Raw genomic sequence first — 18,103 nt, 5'->3', positions numbered from 1 at the left:
AAGGGCTCAGGAACAGTCTCTAAAAGTGAGGCACGAGGGAAAGAACTGATTTGGATTTATGAAACTCAGACATAACAGTGTTGCTGTAAAGAGGATGTGTTCCCCTTGGTAATATCCTCTGCTTTATCTACTGAGAATTGGTAAAGCTTAGTGTATGGTCTTGGAAAAACTCAGCTTCCTCTTTACTCTACATGTTAAGTGAAATTTGTTCCTGCACCATCCTAACCTCTTATCACAGTATGTTCTAAAATTTTCACTCTGAGCAGCTTGGACATGCTCTGTGAGGGTTGGTTTTGTTGTGCCCTTGTAAGAGAGTGCTATTCAAATGTGCATTGAAGATGTGCCTGGGACGAGCCAGGGTGAGTCTTGTTTGGTCACAGAGCTCCAAATGTCTCATGGGAGATGTTAGTCTAAATTGAAAAAGGAAGTAAAAGCTAAATTAGGCAAGCATTTCCAACATTTCTATTAATAGGATGGAAGAATTTAGCTGTACTTTTGCTTGACTGCCTCCCTTCATGGAAGAGCTTCACAGTCACAGTAGAGGAGTGTCACTTGAAACAATTTTGTGGTGATACCTCTGTTTTTATAGGTAGAGAGGTTGGTTTTGGTTGTTGGGCTTTTGGTTTTTTGGGTTTTTTTTTTTTTTTTTTTGTTTGGTTGGTTGTTTTTTTTTTTTTTTAGCTCTTGTGCTCTGCTTCATCCAGTTTTCTAACAGTTCATGTCAAAATCTGCTCCGGTTTTGGTTAAAAGAACAAAAGAAAAGGTATGAAAGTGGCTGCCAGTAACAGATCTCCTTTAATGAGTTCACCTAATTTTAAGTACAACCCGTGAAGTAGATTGTACGGAATTGATGGAGCTTGTGTTAAAGTGACTGCGGAAGTGCTCTAAATCCGTGTATTATGAACTTCCCTTGTTACTTAAGAAATGGTAGTTTTTAAAGTAGTGACACTTTCGTAACAGAATGACCAGAATTTTGCACATCACCAAATACATTGACATGGAAGGAGTAGTTTCTTGGTTTTTGTTGTACTTCTTTCTCCTATTCCTAATGGCAGAAATTAAGATTAGTCTCACTTAGGAATTAGACAGAAGTCATATAAAAATGTCTGATGTGCAGAGTTTGGTGGTTTTTTTTAGTATAGAGAAAGTTTTGCACAATGTGGCTGAATTTTGTCTGTTTTCATATAACACCAGGGAGTACAACATTTAGCCTATTTGATCTCTGAGATACCAGCTCAAATACCCAACTGTGTAAACCTGTGCTGGCCTGTGTGATTTTCTGCCAGTCACTTTGTAGGAGAAGGATGATGTTTGATTTTCGCTGAATGATAAGTATTTGAAGTTTAAAAATGTGCTGCTTTGATCATTCAAATAATTCAGATACTTTGTCAGGAGTTTATTTTTTTTTCTTTAAGAAAATTCATTATATGATATAATAGGCAAATATTCTAAACTGATTTCCTCCTTGGTCTGTTAACTGAAATTTGGTAAGGACATTTTTGCAGCAAGTGCAAAAAAAGTGCACTTTGGGCAAGTGTTTATAATCTTGAGGGTTACTATTTTGAGCTTCTTGACCAGCTTCTTCTATAGAAACTTCAAGAAAAAAGTATTCCTCAGGAAATTTCCTTCATGAAATCTGTTTTGTTTGTCACTTATTAGCCTGGTGATTGAATTATCTTTGCCTTATTTTCCCTTCCTTTCAGGTTTTTCACATTTGTTGGTATGCTTAGGTCATTGTTTATAAGCCTTTAAATCGGAGCTACATTGAGACCTGTTAAGCTCTGTTTAGTCAGCTAAAAGAGTGAGTGATTATCTGACAGGACCCTGCTGTATGTATTTCCTAAAGAGACCCACAGAAAAGTAAGATACGTGCATTATCCATACAAAATAGGAAATACTGCATTAGCTGGATTGTAGTATGATGTGTGTGACGTTTATTCATAATAAAAATCTGTTTTAAAGCTATAATCTGAGGAGGTTTTCTCCAGTAGCTGGGCATTGTACTATTTATAAGGAAAAGCATTTGCACTGTTTTGTAATAAATAGTATTAATTTTAAAAATCTAAGTAATTTGGACTTCTATTTATTTTATGCTAGAAAAGCATCATATGCAGCAGTAATTTTATATATCAGGCTTTTGATGCCTACTATATTAAAACAAATCCAAATGAGTAATTTTTGCATCTCTATGATGTTGGAAGAACATGATGTAATAAACCATTTTAGAATATGGCTTAAACCTTTTTGGTCTTGGATGCAAAAATTTCCCAGTTTTTTCCTTCCCTTTATCAGGTTAATTTTGAAAATATATGTAAATACATGAGAAGCAATAAAATGTAGAATGTTGTTTTTTAACCAGTATACTACAGGGGCAAAAGAACCTGTAGTAGATGCTGACACACCTTTAGACTTCCTTGACAGTACAGCTGTTTTGTACAACATATTAGCATGGACTCTTGACAAAAGGGAACCTATTTCCACACAAGTTTAGGTTTTGGTTGGGGTTTTTCCAGTGGTTAACCAGGCAACCCAGTTTTTTCCACTAGTTATCCAGAAGCTGTAGAGGGTGGTATCTACCAAGAAATGTGTCCTACCATGCATCAGATACACACATCTTCACTGGCAGTTTCAGCACTGGTGGAGGAAGGCAAATACAGAGGCATAACTCCTTTAACTTAAATACATGCTTCCTGACAGCTCCCAAAGGCATTCAGGGAAAAATGTGCTATTCATGCTCAGAGTTAGATTTTGTCCAGAAGGAAATCTAATTTCCAAAATCTTGGTTTAAAATGGGAGAGAATGACACATATTCCAAACAACTTTGCTGGAGTAAGACCTTTGAGCTACTGAAATGAGACAAGTATTGAAGTAGGAAAACCTCAGGTCAGATGGCTTTGGTTTTCTCTTATCTTTGGTTTTGTCTATTAAACTACCTAATTAAAGATGGTGCACTGCTGCTGTTCAAAGAGAAAAGAATGTGAATTACATGTGTGTGATTAATTCCAAAGTAACAAAGGTCTTTGGATTTCTTTGGCTTGAAGATCTGTTCTGTGGGATGTGGTGGCAGGAGGTCAGGTTGGTGTTAACGCTCACTGGTTTCAGTTTCACTGTGCTCTACTGTGATGGTACATCACTACTACAAAAAGGGAAGGTAAACATCTAAGAAACACCTAAGTTGCACTTGTGTGGCTACTCTATATTTAGAAGATACATATATTTAGATTCAGGAAGTGTGCTAGAAGTGTTTACTGCCAAAACATACTGTGCGCAAAGTCTGGCTTTTTCTGTTTGCTCCTCGGTAATGCAGGATTAAGGAAGTCACAGATGATGGAAGTTGGCATGGGCTGAGAGAGCTGGAGCCGTTCGGTATGGATACAAGAAGGCTTTGGGGAGACCTCTCTGCAGCCTTCCAATAGCTGGAGGAGGCTTGTAAAAAGGAGGGAGGGGGACTTTTCATATGGGTAGATAATGACAGGACAAGGGGAAATGGCTTTTAACAGACAGAGGGAGAAATTCTTTACTCAGAGGCTGGTGGAGCACTGGAACACATTGTCCGGAGAAGTTCTAGATGCCCTATCTCTTCAGGTGTTTAAGGCCAGATTCGATGGAGCTTTCAGCAGCCTGATCATGAGTGACATCCTTGCTGTGGTGGGGGTGTTGGAACTAGATGATCTTTAAGATCATTTCCAATGTAAACCATTCTATGGTTCTGTGATAGGTACTTTGACAGTCTTTGGGTATATTTTTTAACAGATATCATCAGAATGCCATATAACCAGGTGAGCTAAAGTTGAGATTAGGAGTTCCTTGCAGGATTGAGGAGGGTCAGATATTTAAACAAACCCTAGTTATGTTAAAGGCTTACCCTCTTGAAAAGATAGAAGTTGGCTTGCTGCAGAACTACTGTAGAGTTGTGCTCATTGAGGATTTTTTGTTCAGTGGTGTCTCCTATTAACAAAATTGTTTCCCTGTTCCAGTGGGCTGAACTACTAATGTCACTGTACCACTGCTAGCAAGCTGTCAGGTGAGGCATTTGTTGGTGCTATGCCTGCATCCCGGAGGTACCCAGAGCAATCTGCAAGGATTGGTTACATGCTATTGGCAATACAACAGCTGCTTGTACCTGTGTTTCACAGGCCTTTTTTTACAACCATGTCTGTTGGCATAATTTTAGCATTGTTTTTAGCATTTTTTTAAATTGTATGGAGGTGCAATAGCTATAGAATATTTACAGGTTCTTCAGAGCAGAAAGAGAGGGCTATAAGTGCACACTATAACCAAAAATTTACTGTATGCAAAGGCAGATGGCTTGGGCACTATTCCTGCCAGGGAGAGAGAACAGTGTGGTAACATTCAGTGTGTACGTGGTGATGAGGAGTCCCGAGGGTTAGTATCTCTGGCCTCACATACTGATCTCTCATCTATCTATAAACCATGTTATGTGCCTTCTCTATGCATCATAAGGTGAAATCATAGGATAAACTCACATATATGCGGGCTGCTTGAAACACCTTCATGTTTTTAGTAGGATATAAATGCAGTGTTAAAATTATGCCATTTTCAAAGTAATTAGTCTTCATCAAAGTTAAAATGTTCCACCTAATGCAGTTCATCGTGCTTCCATTCACCCATGATGTGTGACCATTCACACTATAAATATTATATTGGGTGCTTAAGTATTATAATAAGTTATTCTCATATTTAATATAGTAATTTAATATTAGACACTAATATATTAAGTATTGATTTTAATATCAAACCAATGGCTGTCATTTGTGAGAACTCTGCACATCACTTCGGATGTGAGGAGTCTCCCGAGACCACGTCGAGAGCCGAAACCCCGTCGGGGGGCTCAGAGGTCTTGGCATGATGCCCGGAACACTTGGTGGCTGGACTTTGATCCTGCAAATGAATTGCCAGTTTGGTATCAGGGCTGGAAGGTCACATGGGTTTAAAGGGTGTTTTTACAAGGTGTACACAGGGTGAAAATATAAGTTTTAAAATTTTTGGTATAAGGGTAATGGGGACAAGATGGAGGGAACAGGGTGTGTCTCGTCCTTCTTCTTTCTTCTTCTTGTTCTCCATCTTCTGCTGTGATGTTGGCACTTGGGGATTGGTTTAGAATAGAAGTGCACTGTCTAATATGGGTGATAGGTATTGGAAAGTAAAGGTAAATATGATATACGTGATTTGTAGTATAAAAGAGGATGCAGCCTCGGGGGCGGGCAGAGAGCGTTGCGGCTGCCTTGCTGGTCAGACCTCTGTCTGGCAGGGAGAAAATTTTGTAGATAAGATTTAATAAACAATCCGAAGACCGAACACCAGAGGGTCCAGTCTCATTCTTCAGAGCCTGGGGTCGCTCCCTCACCTCGGGGGCAGAGAACAAACAGCCGACCCCGAGAGTAATTCAAAATCAAAGCCTGTCCAACCACCTGTCCTAATGTATTCTTAAACAGCAGTACTCATATAGAACCCTTAGGGTACATACCTGCTTTCTTGCTTATCAGAACCTGAAATAGGGTGCATCCTCAAGTGTTTGCAGCCGTGCACTCTGGAAATACGGACAATCTTCAACAGAGAATTATTCATAATTTTATTCATTAATGCATTGAAATTAGCATGTGATTAGTGAAAAAGATTATTGATTTTTCCCTGGTTTAATTAGGCCAGTGGGTTAAATATTCAAATTGAATATACAGCTTATGCATGAATTGTCATGTTAGTTGGCTGATAGATATAGACATTTTTCATCTTTTAATCAAGAATCATCTTTAGAATATGATTCACAGGCTTGTTATTAAGCATGTTTATAAAGATAGGATCAAGGCTCTAAGTTTACAGATACTGTTCAGTGGGAATAATGTGCTAGTGTACATGTGGGAGATTATAATTATTTGAACTAGATTTCTTGATAAAATGCTTTTAAAGGGTATGTAGGAACTGAACCTAGAGCAAAAGTATTCAGTAGCTTTGGTATGTCTTGCATATTTCTTAGTATTAGGGAGCTGAAACAATTGTTGATTTGTTCTGTTTTGAGGAAGAATTTAGTCTTAAGAGTGAGTGGCAGCTGGGAAATTAATCCTTAGAAAGGAAACTAATAAATTTTAGCTGCTTTTGTATTTATTAGTATTTTAAGATTTTAACAAAGATAGTGCTCTCCTGTTATAACAACTGATAGGTACAGGTAACAGCCATGGGTTTTAGTGTGTTTTTTCTTTGATTTTCAAACTTAGTGGACCCAGAGAGGGCTGCTTTAATACAGAGTGCTTATATCCCTTAGCCTACAACTGGAGAACACTTAAAGTTGAGAATATGTCCATATCTAGTTCTAATGATGTTTTTTGTTAGAAAAACTAACTAACTGTAGAAAATCCAGAGGTGGTCAGATGAATTAAGAAGACTGAAAAGTTAGGAAACATTCAAAAGAAGTTATTTATTAAGAAAGAAAATAGTTTTTTCATTGTGTTGAAGTTTTTTATGGGGATTATCAATACTCAGTCTTCAGTGAGAAGCACAAGGGGAGTTTCTTTTTTTAATCTGCACTAGAACACCAGACTTTGGAATATTAATGTAAGAAAACTTGGAACTGTAGACATGTACAGTAACCGCTGAAGCCAAGGCAAGACATCTTGAAAGAACAGAGGATGACTGTAGTGGGATGGTTGAGTAGCAGTGACTCACTGGTGCCAAGGGTGGAAGGTATTGTCCACTTCCCTTTTTCCTCTTTCTTCTTACCTTTGCATGTCAATAGTCTCCTTTTCTTGTTGAAGCTTTCGCCTGTTTTGGTATTTTGTGAGCCATTTTTTTATCAGTTAGGATAATGAAAAAACTGTGCTGTGTTTTGTCCCCTCATGTGTCATCCCCATTATCCCATCCAACACCACTGAGGTCAGGGGGTTTTGTGCCTTTTTTTTTTTTCCTACTATGAGAAGTTAGTATGGTTCAGAGAAGTGCAGAGAAGGGCTGACATGACATAAGCATGTCATCAGTGGAAGTGTGTCAATATTTGCAGGTAGAGACAGGAATGGGACCACCCAGATTTGTCATGAGTTATCATGAAAACATATCCTGTGAGTTATAGATCTTATGCATTTGTGTTGGTCTAAAAGAATGAACTTCTGCCATGTGTTAAACTTGGATGAAGATCTAGGTGAGTTAAGTTATGGTTTGTATTCAGCTTGAATGTATTTGAAATGAGAATGTTATATTTACAGTCTGTGGCTGGAGCTGTTGAGGCAATATTTAGCAGTATTTTCATGTTAGCCTTTAAAATGTGATGGGGGTATTTGGCAAGGTTAGATGAAAGTGATGTTCAGGTCTGTCTTGAGAAATCAATTCTCCAAAGGTAACATAGCCACACTTTTCCACAATATTTGTGACTGGAGAAGTTTGAATAATCATTATGAATATTAAATGACGTGTTAATGTGGCACCTTCAAGTATTTAGGAATTGAGATAAAAAAAAGAAAAAGGAAAATTGTGTACCTAATGGTTTTAATTATTCTTCCCTTATTTTTAGCTTCTTTTGCTGTTTCATTTACCAGTGCTTTGTTTGTTGAGGAGTTTTGGTAGACACTACTAATGTTTTTCAGAGAATTCTTCATTGAAACCAGTTGTTCAACTGAACAAATTTTTACTCTCTTTTTTGCAGAAAGTATATTAATTAGTTTTTGCAGTTCTCAAACAGAAGCAGTAAGTTGCTCGAAGTGTTGCCATATGAGAAAAATATTTAAAAGATACCTGAGTCAGTAATGCTGAGTTCACAGGGTTACTGATAGAGATTTAAAGTAATTTGTAAGAATTCCAATTAGAAACAGTGGTTTTAAGTAGGAGAGAGAACATGATAGTCTCATTTGAGTTCGAAGAAAAAGACAAGATGTAGCTTGATTAAATGAAAATATAAACCTGTGGCTATAGAGCAAGTTATTCAACACTATAATAAATCTTCTTTCTGCATTTTTATCCTGCTTATCTAATATAAATTAGATTAAATCATAGTTCTTTTTAAACATGGAAAGCTCAGAATAGAATGAGACTTCTCAGGTTTCTTTAACTCTTCCAGAAATTGTTTCCTGAGTCAGTGCATGTTGCTGTTTAGATGCTGTTTGTATGCAGAGAAAGAATTCTCAGTGGGAATTTTTCTCGTTAATTTAAAAATGTGTGGTCTAAATTTCCTTCTCCGCTTTCTCAAAGGGACTTTGGTGAAGCCATGGGGCAATCTGATGTAGTAAACTACTTCTGGTAAAGTGGTTTGGTTCAAATGGGTTTATTCAGAAGATAAACCTAAATTTAAAACCAATAGTTTTTACAGCATATTTTGTTTTAAACTGCAAACGTAGGTATTTTCTGTTAATTAGGAAAATACTGAAGTATTCACTCAGTTTTCAAATACATGCTTGCTATATATTATTCTTCAGATTAAATTCAGCAGACTAAATGTCCTTTAGTGAGTGGCTCAGAATGAAATTTACCATCTCTGTGTTTCATTTGATCACTCCAGTATGTCATTTGGGGTATCCTTGTTTTTGCACAAGCTTAATTTTTGGTTACAAATGTATTGTTTAAAAATTACAATTTTACCACTTTGCATTAATGTTCAGAATTATTCTGAGTATTATTTGTAGACAAATTGCTTGGTTCTCTAATGAAAGTACTTCTTTACTTCCAGGAACATTCAAATCCTATTTCCCATATTTAAATAAGGACATCACCTGTGGAAGAAGTGGGAAATTATTTAGAAAGTTACCATATGCTTGCATTAAGTTATCTACTTTTAAAATGTCAGTTGGAATGTGTAGAATCAGGTCTGAATGTGTCAGGGTTTGTAGTTATCAGAACTGTTAATCTGTAGAAGTAGATTTTAATTATAGATTTTACAGAAAACCTTTTCTTTTGTTCTGATTTTGGTATTCTGATTTCTTGAAGTTTTTATAGGTGTTCATTCATGGCGCAGTTAAGTCCTCCAAGTATTTAAATACTAGAGAAAACTGTCTCTATATGTTCTAGAAATGTTTTCAAAGCACTTTGCTAGAATAAAACTGTTATGTATTTGTGAAGTCATTTAATTTTTGTTAATTTTGTAATTGGATAAAATTAGAGCACACTCTTCATAGTCATTGTGTCAAGGTAAATAGAAAAAATAACCTCCATAGTCCAAAATACCTGTTTTCATCTGTAGCCAGTTGAAAAACTTTACTTGATACTTTTTATTGAAGTTTTGAAAATAAGGAACTACCTTGATTTGCCAATTATCCAAGGAAGGAAGATGATCTTATAGAAATTTGAAGAAAAAAAAATACAACTGGGAAGAATATCTAATATACAGAGGTTAGATATTTCTATTATTTTATGTTACGTTTTATGCAAACCACTCTGGTTAAAAAGACACTTCCAGTTCAGTAAATAACAAAATAAAAACAGACCATGAAAAACTTCATTGATACTAAATTCAGCTTCTCCTTCATTTTTGATCTGCTGACAAATGTTGCATTACTGTAGTTGGAACATGCTTATTTCTTTAATTCCCCCCCCCCTTCTCAATAACCCATATTTTCCCCCCTCTTGTGAAACTTTCTCAATGTCCTTCTGGGAAGGAAAGATGTGACAGGCATGTGTGCTTTCCCAGAACCTGTAACAGGACTATTTAAAATCTATGTGACCATATAGATCATGAGCTCTTTAGGGGTAGGCAGGGGAATGTTGGTCTTAAACCTGTAAAATTTCTTTAGAAGTAGTAAAAGCTTGCTGTAACTGTATTCCTAACAAAAAATCAAATGAAGGAACTTTTTGTCTAGTGGCTGACTCCTCAATGGCATAAAACCAGACATTTTTCACATCATTAACCAATTTGATGTGAACTTGCTGACTTCTGATCTTTGAAATTTTCACCAAATTCCTGAAGTTGTCAGTGTTAACTGGTGCTACATGGTGTGTCATTGCGTGACCATTGGGAAATGGTCACATTGCTGCTTTCTCACCTATCCTTTGGAAATGTTTTAGCTGTTTAATAGACTTTTAGATTCAGACCATTTGCATTTTGATTAAGATTGCTGACCAAATGAGGGAGCAGCTCTGTTCCAGTGATCAAATATTTGTGTAGAACAAGAAGAAAATGAGACCCTGACATAGAGGAAAGTGGTATAATTTGAAAATCATTGTAGGAATTGAAATCTAGGCAGCCAGGAAAGTAATTTAACTTGAGTATTGACAGTGTAGATAACCATGTCTTTTCCATTAGTATTTTATTTTTGTTTCAGGATTTTGGGTTGAGACACCAACGTTTTTCCCACTCATTTCCAAAGATATGATAAAATGAGAGTGTATCAGCTTTGAAGGTTTTGTCTCGTTGAGGAAATGGCCCCTTAAGAGGAAAGCAAAATAGCCCTGTATCAATAATTATTAAATCTTTTGCTCAAATCTAAAAATCATTTTGTATGGCCTTGGGTGAAAGAGGAATTGATCATAAGCAGATGCACACTCTTAAGTAAAATTATCTTAAGGATAGACACTGTCCTGTGTTCCAGCATTGTGACTCACCACAAGTGTTCCCTCGTGAGTGGAGTGTCAGTCACTAGCATGTTTTCTCTTCAGTTAGAAGGTACTAAATTAACTGTGTTCTGTTGAACTCCTCTATGTGAGCATAAGTTGTGTGAATATTAATTCATGCAATAAATGTTTTATATTTCCTTTTGTATTAAAAAAAAAAAAACAAGTTTGCTATATTGACTTCAATTTTAGACTTACCAGTTAAGTAAACATAATCTGATGTGTATTGGCTTGTGCTTTGGATCCACCAATATGCATTTAAATATTCTTTTATTATTCTTGTATTTTTTAACTGAAGGATGTAATGTGTTTAGCTCTTGGCACTATCTGCCTACTCATGTTGGATGATCAATAGTTCAATTGCTTACTGAAAGGATACTGTCTCTCCCATTATATATATATTTTTAAATGGCACAGCTGTCAATAACTTGCAGGATATAGCCGATTACTTGCTTATTCTAGGTAGAGTCGTTGGTGTAAAAGATGAAAAAGCAATAGCTAACAAGATGGATATCTGTCACAGTTGCTTGACCTATATTGAAGTAACTGGGGCTTTCTGGCCTGGAAGATCTTACTCTTGTAAATATTTCAGACTGATACCTTACAAATAAAAATATTGTTCAAAATGAGAGATACATGTAAAACATTGGAAATAATCAGGTACTGCATGTACATGGGGTATGTAAATCTGGCTTATGTTCAATCTGCTTGTCAAGTTACGACAAATGACACAGTAAACTGAAACTGGATCTGAAACTAAAACCGTTAATGAAAGCTATTCTCAACCTGGTTCTTTATAATCTTACTGTGAATTCATATGAGTAAGATTCTGGGAAAAAAAATCATAAAGAGTCATTCAGGATACCTTGTGGTTCTTTTTTTGTCTGGAAGGAAACCAGTTTTTTACAATTTTGTCTTAGCAGGCTGCCTGGTGCAGAACTCTGCAAGGAGTTAGGTCACAGGCACATGCTGAAAGCACATGCATTCTCTGGGGTCATTTGGGACAGATGCCTTTGATGCTTTATTATACAGCCTGACTTCTTCATGTTTGCCGTGGGTCAAGACTCATGATCTCTTGCCATGGGTTGCCTAATCCACATCTACATGCCTAATGTGGAGTAGACGGCATACTTTATCATCATAGCCTTGTAGTCACTGCTTTGTGTAGGTGATTGCTGCTTCTTTCTTGTGTAGGAATCTTCAATCTTGCTCTGCTTTTATTCTACTTTGCACCTTTATACTTCTTTCACCTGATTAACTATTAATAGCATAAGGCAATGAATCACTTGGCTCTTTCCTGTAATGAAGGCTGAGTGGTTGAAAGGCTGTAGAACTCTTGGTTGGGAGTTGCAAGTATATTATTTTCTAAGCCTGAGCCTTGTACAGTATGGTACTGTATGTTTTGCAGTAGTTAACTTGAACAGGGTTAGGCAATATGCTTGCTTTGGTACAGGTGCAATTGCAAATCTTCAAGTATTGCTGAAATGTCTGTTGGCCAGACCTTTGTTATGATTCCTTGCAAAACCCTTGTTTTGGTGGAAAGAGACCCAAACAGAACTGAATTATGTGAAGGTCGCTTGGTGGTGAAAGCTTTAACTGTTACAACAAAAATAAAATCTAAACACTGTTTAAAAACAAGCTACAAGTGTTTTCTTGGAAAATCTCGTTTTGCCTCTGAAACCTCTGCCAAAATTTGATACTGTAGGTAGGTTAAGTGGTGTTCTCAAAACATGTTTTGTCAGTCACAGAAGTCTAAGGTTTTTGATCTTAGGAATACCTCTTGGACTAGTCTTTCTGACTTCAACTTACTTTGTAAGTCACTTCTCTGTTTTTGCCTGCCTTTATTCTTTCTTTCTATAGATGTTGTATAGATTTGTAAATGGCTTTAGATTGGAGGGGATCTCAGGTTTTGTAATGAACTCCAGGTTTTAAACCATGCTGAACATAAACAGATCTGGCTGTTTACAGGCTCTGGTGCCTGACCATTTTCTTTTGCTTTTCGTCCTTTTTCTGTAAACCTCCAAGAGATACCCAATTGAAGGTAGTCTTTATATTCCCTCCCTCCGCCTCCAGCCTTCTGTTTTGCTGGTGGAATAAATCCACCTCCTTCAACCACTTTTTGTGCATTTGTGCTTTACACCCTGGGCAACCTGGTAGCCTTTCCCTTGGCTGTCCCCAGCCACATCCATAGATATGACTGTGCATTTGTTGCTGTCTAAGCTTCCCTCGTATAAGTCTCCCAGCCAGCTGCAAGCTTAAGATTCTTGTTGCTAATTGCTGCCTTCTTTGAAATAGGGGATGACTTTCATTATCTAACACCTGTATGCTGTGTGTCTCTTACAGTGAAGGTTTTAACAGATTTTAGAATTGCAGAATTCTATGATTTTAAGTGGTTTATTTCCCAGGAGAGTATTTCTTTTCCTGCTTTGAGGTATTCTGGGTCTTAATGCAGAAGGTTGACACATAAAGTGATTTTCCTTTCTATAGTATTGATGGGAGTAACCACTAAATCTTTCTCCCTGACTCCCATGACAAGATGATCAATGAAACAGGCATATAACTCTTTCACCAAGGGTTATCCTTTGTTTTCTTGATGATTTTGTTTGTTTCTATTTGTGCCCTAAGATGAAAGCTGTTCCCCTTAGTGCTGTACCCTTTGGTTATACACCTGCCTGTGGTATTGCTCATGGCATTTCCAGTAAGTAGCAGTCTAGAGATTTGTTGCTTTGGGGCCCTTAGGTTTCCAAACACAAAGCTAGTGTTTTCGTAGGTGGGTGTGAGACAAGTTGTGTTAAGCGTAGGATGTGAAAATAACGATATATTTGTTCCTCTCCTTTAATGAAGGGTGTTTGTGGGAACAGGATAAATAAGAACACTGTATATGTAGTGTGGGATGTAGTGCAGGAGTGTGGGATGAATGATACCATCTTCTGCTGTCTGTACTATGCTGCTTATAGTATAGTTAGCACAAAAATTGCTGTTCTAATTCGGCTGTAACTGTGCAAATATTTCTTTACCTATTTAGCATTGCTTATGAAAATACTTTGAAAAGAAATTTTAGAGAGATGTAACTTTTCTGAGATGTGTATGGTGTAGGTACTTTGAGGTATTAATATATACCAGATTGTTGTGCATCTGTTCGATCAGTATTTTGGAGAGAGAGAAATTTCCTGTTTTACTAAATTTAGCTTCTAGTAACTGTAGTATTGTAGTGACTCCCATGTTTGCATTTGTAAATTTACTTCCACTGAAGGCTGGAGTTTCCTCTGTACTTTGCTTCTTGCTTGTGTTCTCTCCCAGTTGGTCACTGGTTCCTCATAATGTGCTGGCAGTCTCTCCCTCTGCCCCCCTGCCCCCCAGGTTCATTCATATGCTTTTCACAGAAGCACTCATCAGTCCTGTGATGATGATTTTCTGAGGGTTACAGAGCCTGTTTTCTTTTATACACTGCAAGAGATAATGATTTCAAAGTAGAGTGGCATTTCAGAAACCATTTCTCCAAGCACAAAATATCATCTACACTGGATATTTATTTTGGGTGGGGTTTTTTAAATGATTTTAGATTGTGAATTTTCAAGTGCCATCTCTTCTTTTGTATTTTTTATTACTGTTGATTTGCTGGCAGGTGTTGTATTTAAGAATAGAAATTCTCACTTTCTAATATGCACTTGCACCTCTTATGCCAAAATGCATAACTTGACATCCAGTGATATGTGTACCTTTGTATTTAATGTATGTTCCTGCCTGATAGCCATGCACAAAACTGCTTGTGTTATTATTTAGGAGGGAAGACCTGAAGGTGAAGAAGCTGCAGGGCTTGGTTTTGATGATGCAGTTCAGAGCACATCTCTTGCTGAGTAATATCCTGGCATTGTCTTAACAGCCCCAAATCATCATCCAGTAATAGATAACCATGACTTAGAAATGAGGTCATGAATGCCTGTAGTCATCACAATTTTACTTGTAGATAAAATAATGTTTATCTCTCCATCTCATTACATTTATGAATGTGGAAATCATTTCCTGCTCGCTTCCTTTAATACCTAACCATGTAAATAGCAGCTTTTTCAGTTCTAACCATTCTAGTTCAGAGTGTGTGGTAGCTGTGCTTACCTGCTGCTCTGGTTGAAGGAAGGTCCTGTCTTTCAGGAGTCCTTCAAGGTGGATGATTGTTCATAGGAAGATACAAAACTGTCTTCAGAAGTGAAATGTTTGCCTTCAGATTAAATGGGTGTTTCCAATATGCCTTGGTAGTCCTTAGTCAGGAAGGCATAGGACATTCTGAAGTCTTGATTTTTATTGAGCTACAGCCCTTGGCAGGGCTGTCAGTTTGAGAGAAATTCGCTGGTTTATTTTTGGAGTGGTAATGGTAGAAAAATTTCATCACTGCTATGTTGCATTAAGTTATGCTTCATATTAAATAATAGCATGCATGCTGTATAATCCTATAGTTGTTTCTGTTGTATTTGTCAGCATAGTGTCGTGATCTTAAGTCATCCCTTCCTTCATTGGCCTTTGGAAATAAGTTACTGGATGATGAGACATTGTTCTGTTGGTTGTACTGAAAGTATAGCTCCCCATGTTTACACAGGTGGGACAGTAGTCCAGGCTGAACAGAGATTGGAAAACTTTGTTTTAGTTAGCCAACCTCAGGTCTTGTGCTCCTAACCATCTTTTTGGTTAATGATCCAACTTTGTTTGAACTAAATTAATCTGTCAGTTTCTGGCATTGTTGCTAGGGAGGGGCTCCTTTTTCTACTCAACATTTTCTCTGCCCTTTTGAAGGTGTTGATTGCATTTTATCAAGACTAAGTAGTATTTGAATCTTTTGTTACTCACTTTGAACCAGTGCTGGAAAGTATTTACTGATCCATTAAGAGGCCAGAAATCTGAGATTACGGTTAATTCTAGTCATAATCTTCCAGTAAAACTTAATTAAATGGTACCATGTAATAATTATTTTGCTATTTAATGCTTTAGGTGTTGGAAAGCTGACAGTTGTTAATCAGAGGTAGTGTAAGTCATTATGGTACTTCTGTTCCAGGGCCTTCTAAGGCAGCTGCAGAAGCAGTTGAATCTTGGCTGTGAGCAGAATGAGCTTTGTATTATTAACTTCTGATAGACCAGAGCCATGCTGCTTTTCGATATTTATTTTGCTGGAAAGCCCCTCAGTTTTCATCAAAAACATTACTACAGAAAATTAATATACTGATTTTTTTGGGGAGCATGATTGATCTTCCTTTACAGAACTGATAATAACAACAGAAATTTTTGTATTACAGATTTAATCCAGTGCACGAATGAGATGAATGTGAACATCCCACAACTGGCAGATAGTTTATTTGAAAGAACTACCAACAGTAGCTGGGTAGTGGTCTTCAAATCTCTTATCACAACCCATCATCTAATGGTGTATGGAAATGAGGTAATACCAAAATGATGTATTATTTTGAGAACAGTTGCAGTCCCTCATTCCTGTAAATGTCACCTAAATGCTTCCAGTAATTCTTTTTGTAAGACAATCTTCAGGTTTGCCTTTTTGGATCCTACTCTGAATGAACACAGGTTTCATTTTCTGTTTGTTTCCATTGTTTCTACTTCCAAGTGTGCAATTCTAGCGTCAAAAGTAAATGTCTTAGGTAGTCATAGGTACTTTTTTCCTGTGTTCATATTCTAATGGTGAAAGAGAAAAAACCCAAGAAAAACTACCTCACATGGGATTCTACAAGCTGAAAATAGAAGCATTTTTGCCTTCATGCTGTAGCTAACCCTCTGGTCTTTTCTCATCGATAACTTTATTCTAAAGTAATTTCTACCATCACACCCTAATCTTTTACAATTAAAACAAATACGTGCCTATGACTTGGCTTTGAGGGTCACCCTAGGACAGGGTGAAATAACACCGAACTGTTAACAGTTGAGCAGTTTAACAAGCATAGCCCCAAGTTACACAAAAAGGAATAAACCTGTTTTGTCTCACAATTTTAATTCCTATGGGGCCTTATTTTTTGGAATACAAAGCCAAGCATAGCAGCAGCTTGTATGCTTTGCCTTTAAAAAAAACAAAAAAAAAATATTTCTAAGGCTTTCTTAGAAAATGTTTGTAAGCATTCCTTTTTGCTGCAGAATAAGGTAAGCTATATGAACTTTGGAATTGAAATAGCTTTAGCAAATTTTTCATTTGAGTTTGCATTCAGAGGAGCTGCTTCCTCTGACTGACTTGTGTGGGTGGGTGGGGGAGGTTAAGTTTTTATATATGTACTGGTTTCACTTGCAGGTTATTGCTGGTCTGGGTGAAAATCTATTATGTGAAGCTAACTAAGCCACAAGAGGGCAAACTTCTGTTGTTGGCTTGAAGCTTAAACTTTTTCATTGGGATAATTGGCATTTTTCAAAACACAATCTGTACACCTTGCACTTTGAGTCATATGAATCTTAAACTGATACCAAAATAGTTCATAGCAATTAAAAGTATTTCATGGGACTACTGTCTGAAATACTTTGCATTAAGGATAGAATTTACAAACAAATTTTGCTTGCCAAATATATTACAGGAGTATGGAGGGAAAGATTGCTGCTCAAAATGAAATTTTTCACAGTCAGAAATAGTACTTGAACAATGAGAGTGCAAACGGATTATAGCACCATTTAGATTGCATAGGACCTTTAAAATCAAGTCCAGCTGCTAACCCAGCACTGCAAGCCCACCACTAACCCATATCCCCAAATGCCACATCTGTGTGTCTTTTAAATACCTCCAGGGATGGTGCCTCCAACTTTGGCTTAATTCCTTTATAACTAGGTGTTATAACTGAGTGCCTTTACTCTTCTCCAGTCTTTTTTCTATGTAACCTATGTATGCTAATGAAAGTAATGAAGCAGTAGATGTTACACTAATCAACACTGCTTTTGTCTTTTGTCAGAATGTTTCTTGCAACTGAATGATTGGCTTATTTTTGTAGCAGCTCTGTACAAGTTTTTTTTCCTATTGTGTCAACAATCTTAAATGTGTCTTTACAAAATGAAAATAGCATCATTCACCTTGTGAAACATAGTTTGTAATTAAGTATAATTAGAAGTTGTGTGATACAGTGTTAATGCTTTATATGAATTGTTATGTTTGATATTTGATTTATAAGCAAACTAACATTTCCATCACCTAGATTCATATTTAAGTACCATTACTGTTGTATGCTGAGTAAAGATGACTTGGCTAATTAGCATTATTAAATCAGTTGTTATAAAATTGAAGTCAGTGAAACAACTATGAGCGCGTAAAATGAGAATGTATTTGAAGGGATTTTTCAGAAGTTCAGAGTTCCATATTCTAGCTTAAAATAAACTTCAACTAAATGAGGCCTTCATACAAAACGCTACTTGGATTTTTTCAGAGATTTATACATAAAAAATAACTAGCTTACTTCGATAGCTTAGCTGGTTTTGTAATAGTTTCCAGATTTAAAGTCAGTCTTGAGGCATAAAAGGGGAATTTTGTAACCTTGATAAAAAGTTTCTGGTGTTGTTACTGCAGTTCCTTCTCCTTGGTAGCACAGTAAAA

General features: G+C 36.7%; 1 protein-coding gene across 5 annotated transcripts in view; it reads left to right on the top strand.

Moving 5' to 3' along the window:
* The window catches only part of PICALM (phosphatidylinositol binding clathrin assembly protein), a 66,429-nt gene that overhangs the window by 10,000 nt on the left and 38,326 nt on the right, over nt 1-18,103 (top strand). For all 5 annotated transcript variants that reach the window (XM_030962631.1, XM_030962640.1, XM_030962623.1 and 2 more), the window contains exon 2: nt 15,828-15,970. In XM_030962631.1, the coding sequence (XP_030818491.1) occupies nt 15,828-15,970 (143 nt within the window). The remainder of the gene's footprint in view (nt 1-15,827; nt 15,971-18,103) is intronic.

The sequence above is a fragment of the Camarhynchus parvulus genome, chromosome 1 (assembly GCF_901933205.1).
Source record: "Camarhynchus parvulus chromosome 1, STF_HiC, whole genome shotgun sequence".
Taxonomy (NCBI): domain Eukaryota; kingdom Metazoa; phylum Chordata; class Aves; order Passeriformes; family Thraupidae; genus Camarhynchus; species Camarhynchus parvulus.
Note: the sequence above shows the minus strand (reverse complement) of the source record. Positions and strands in the feature narration are given on the sequence as shown.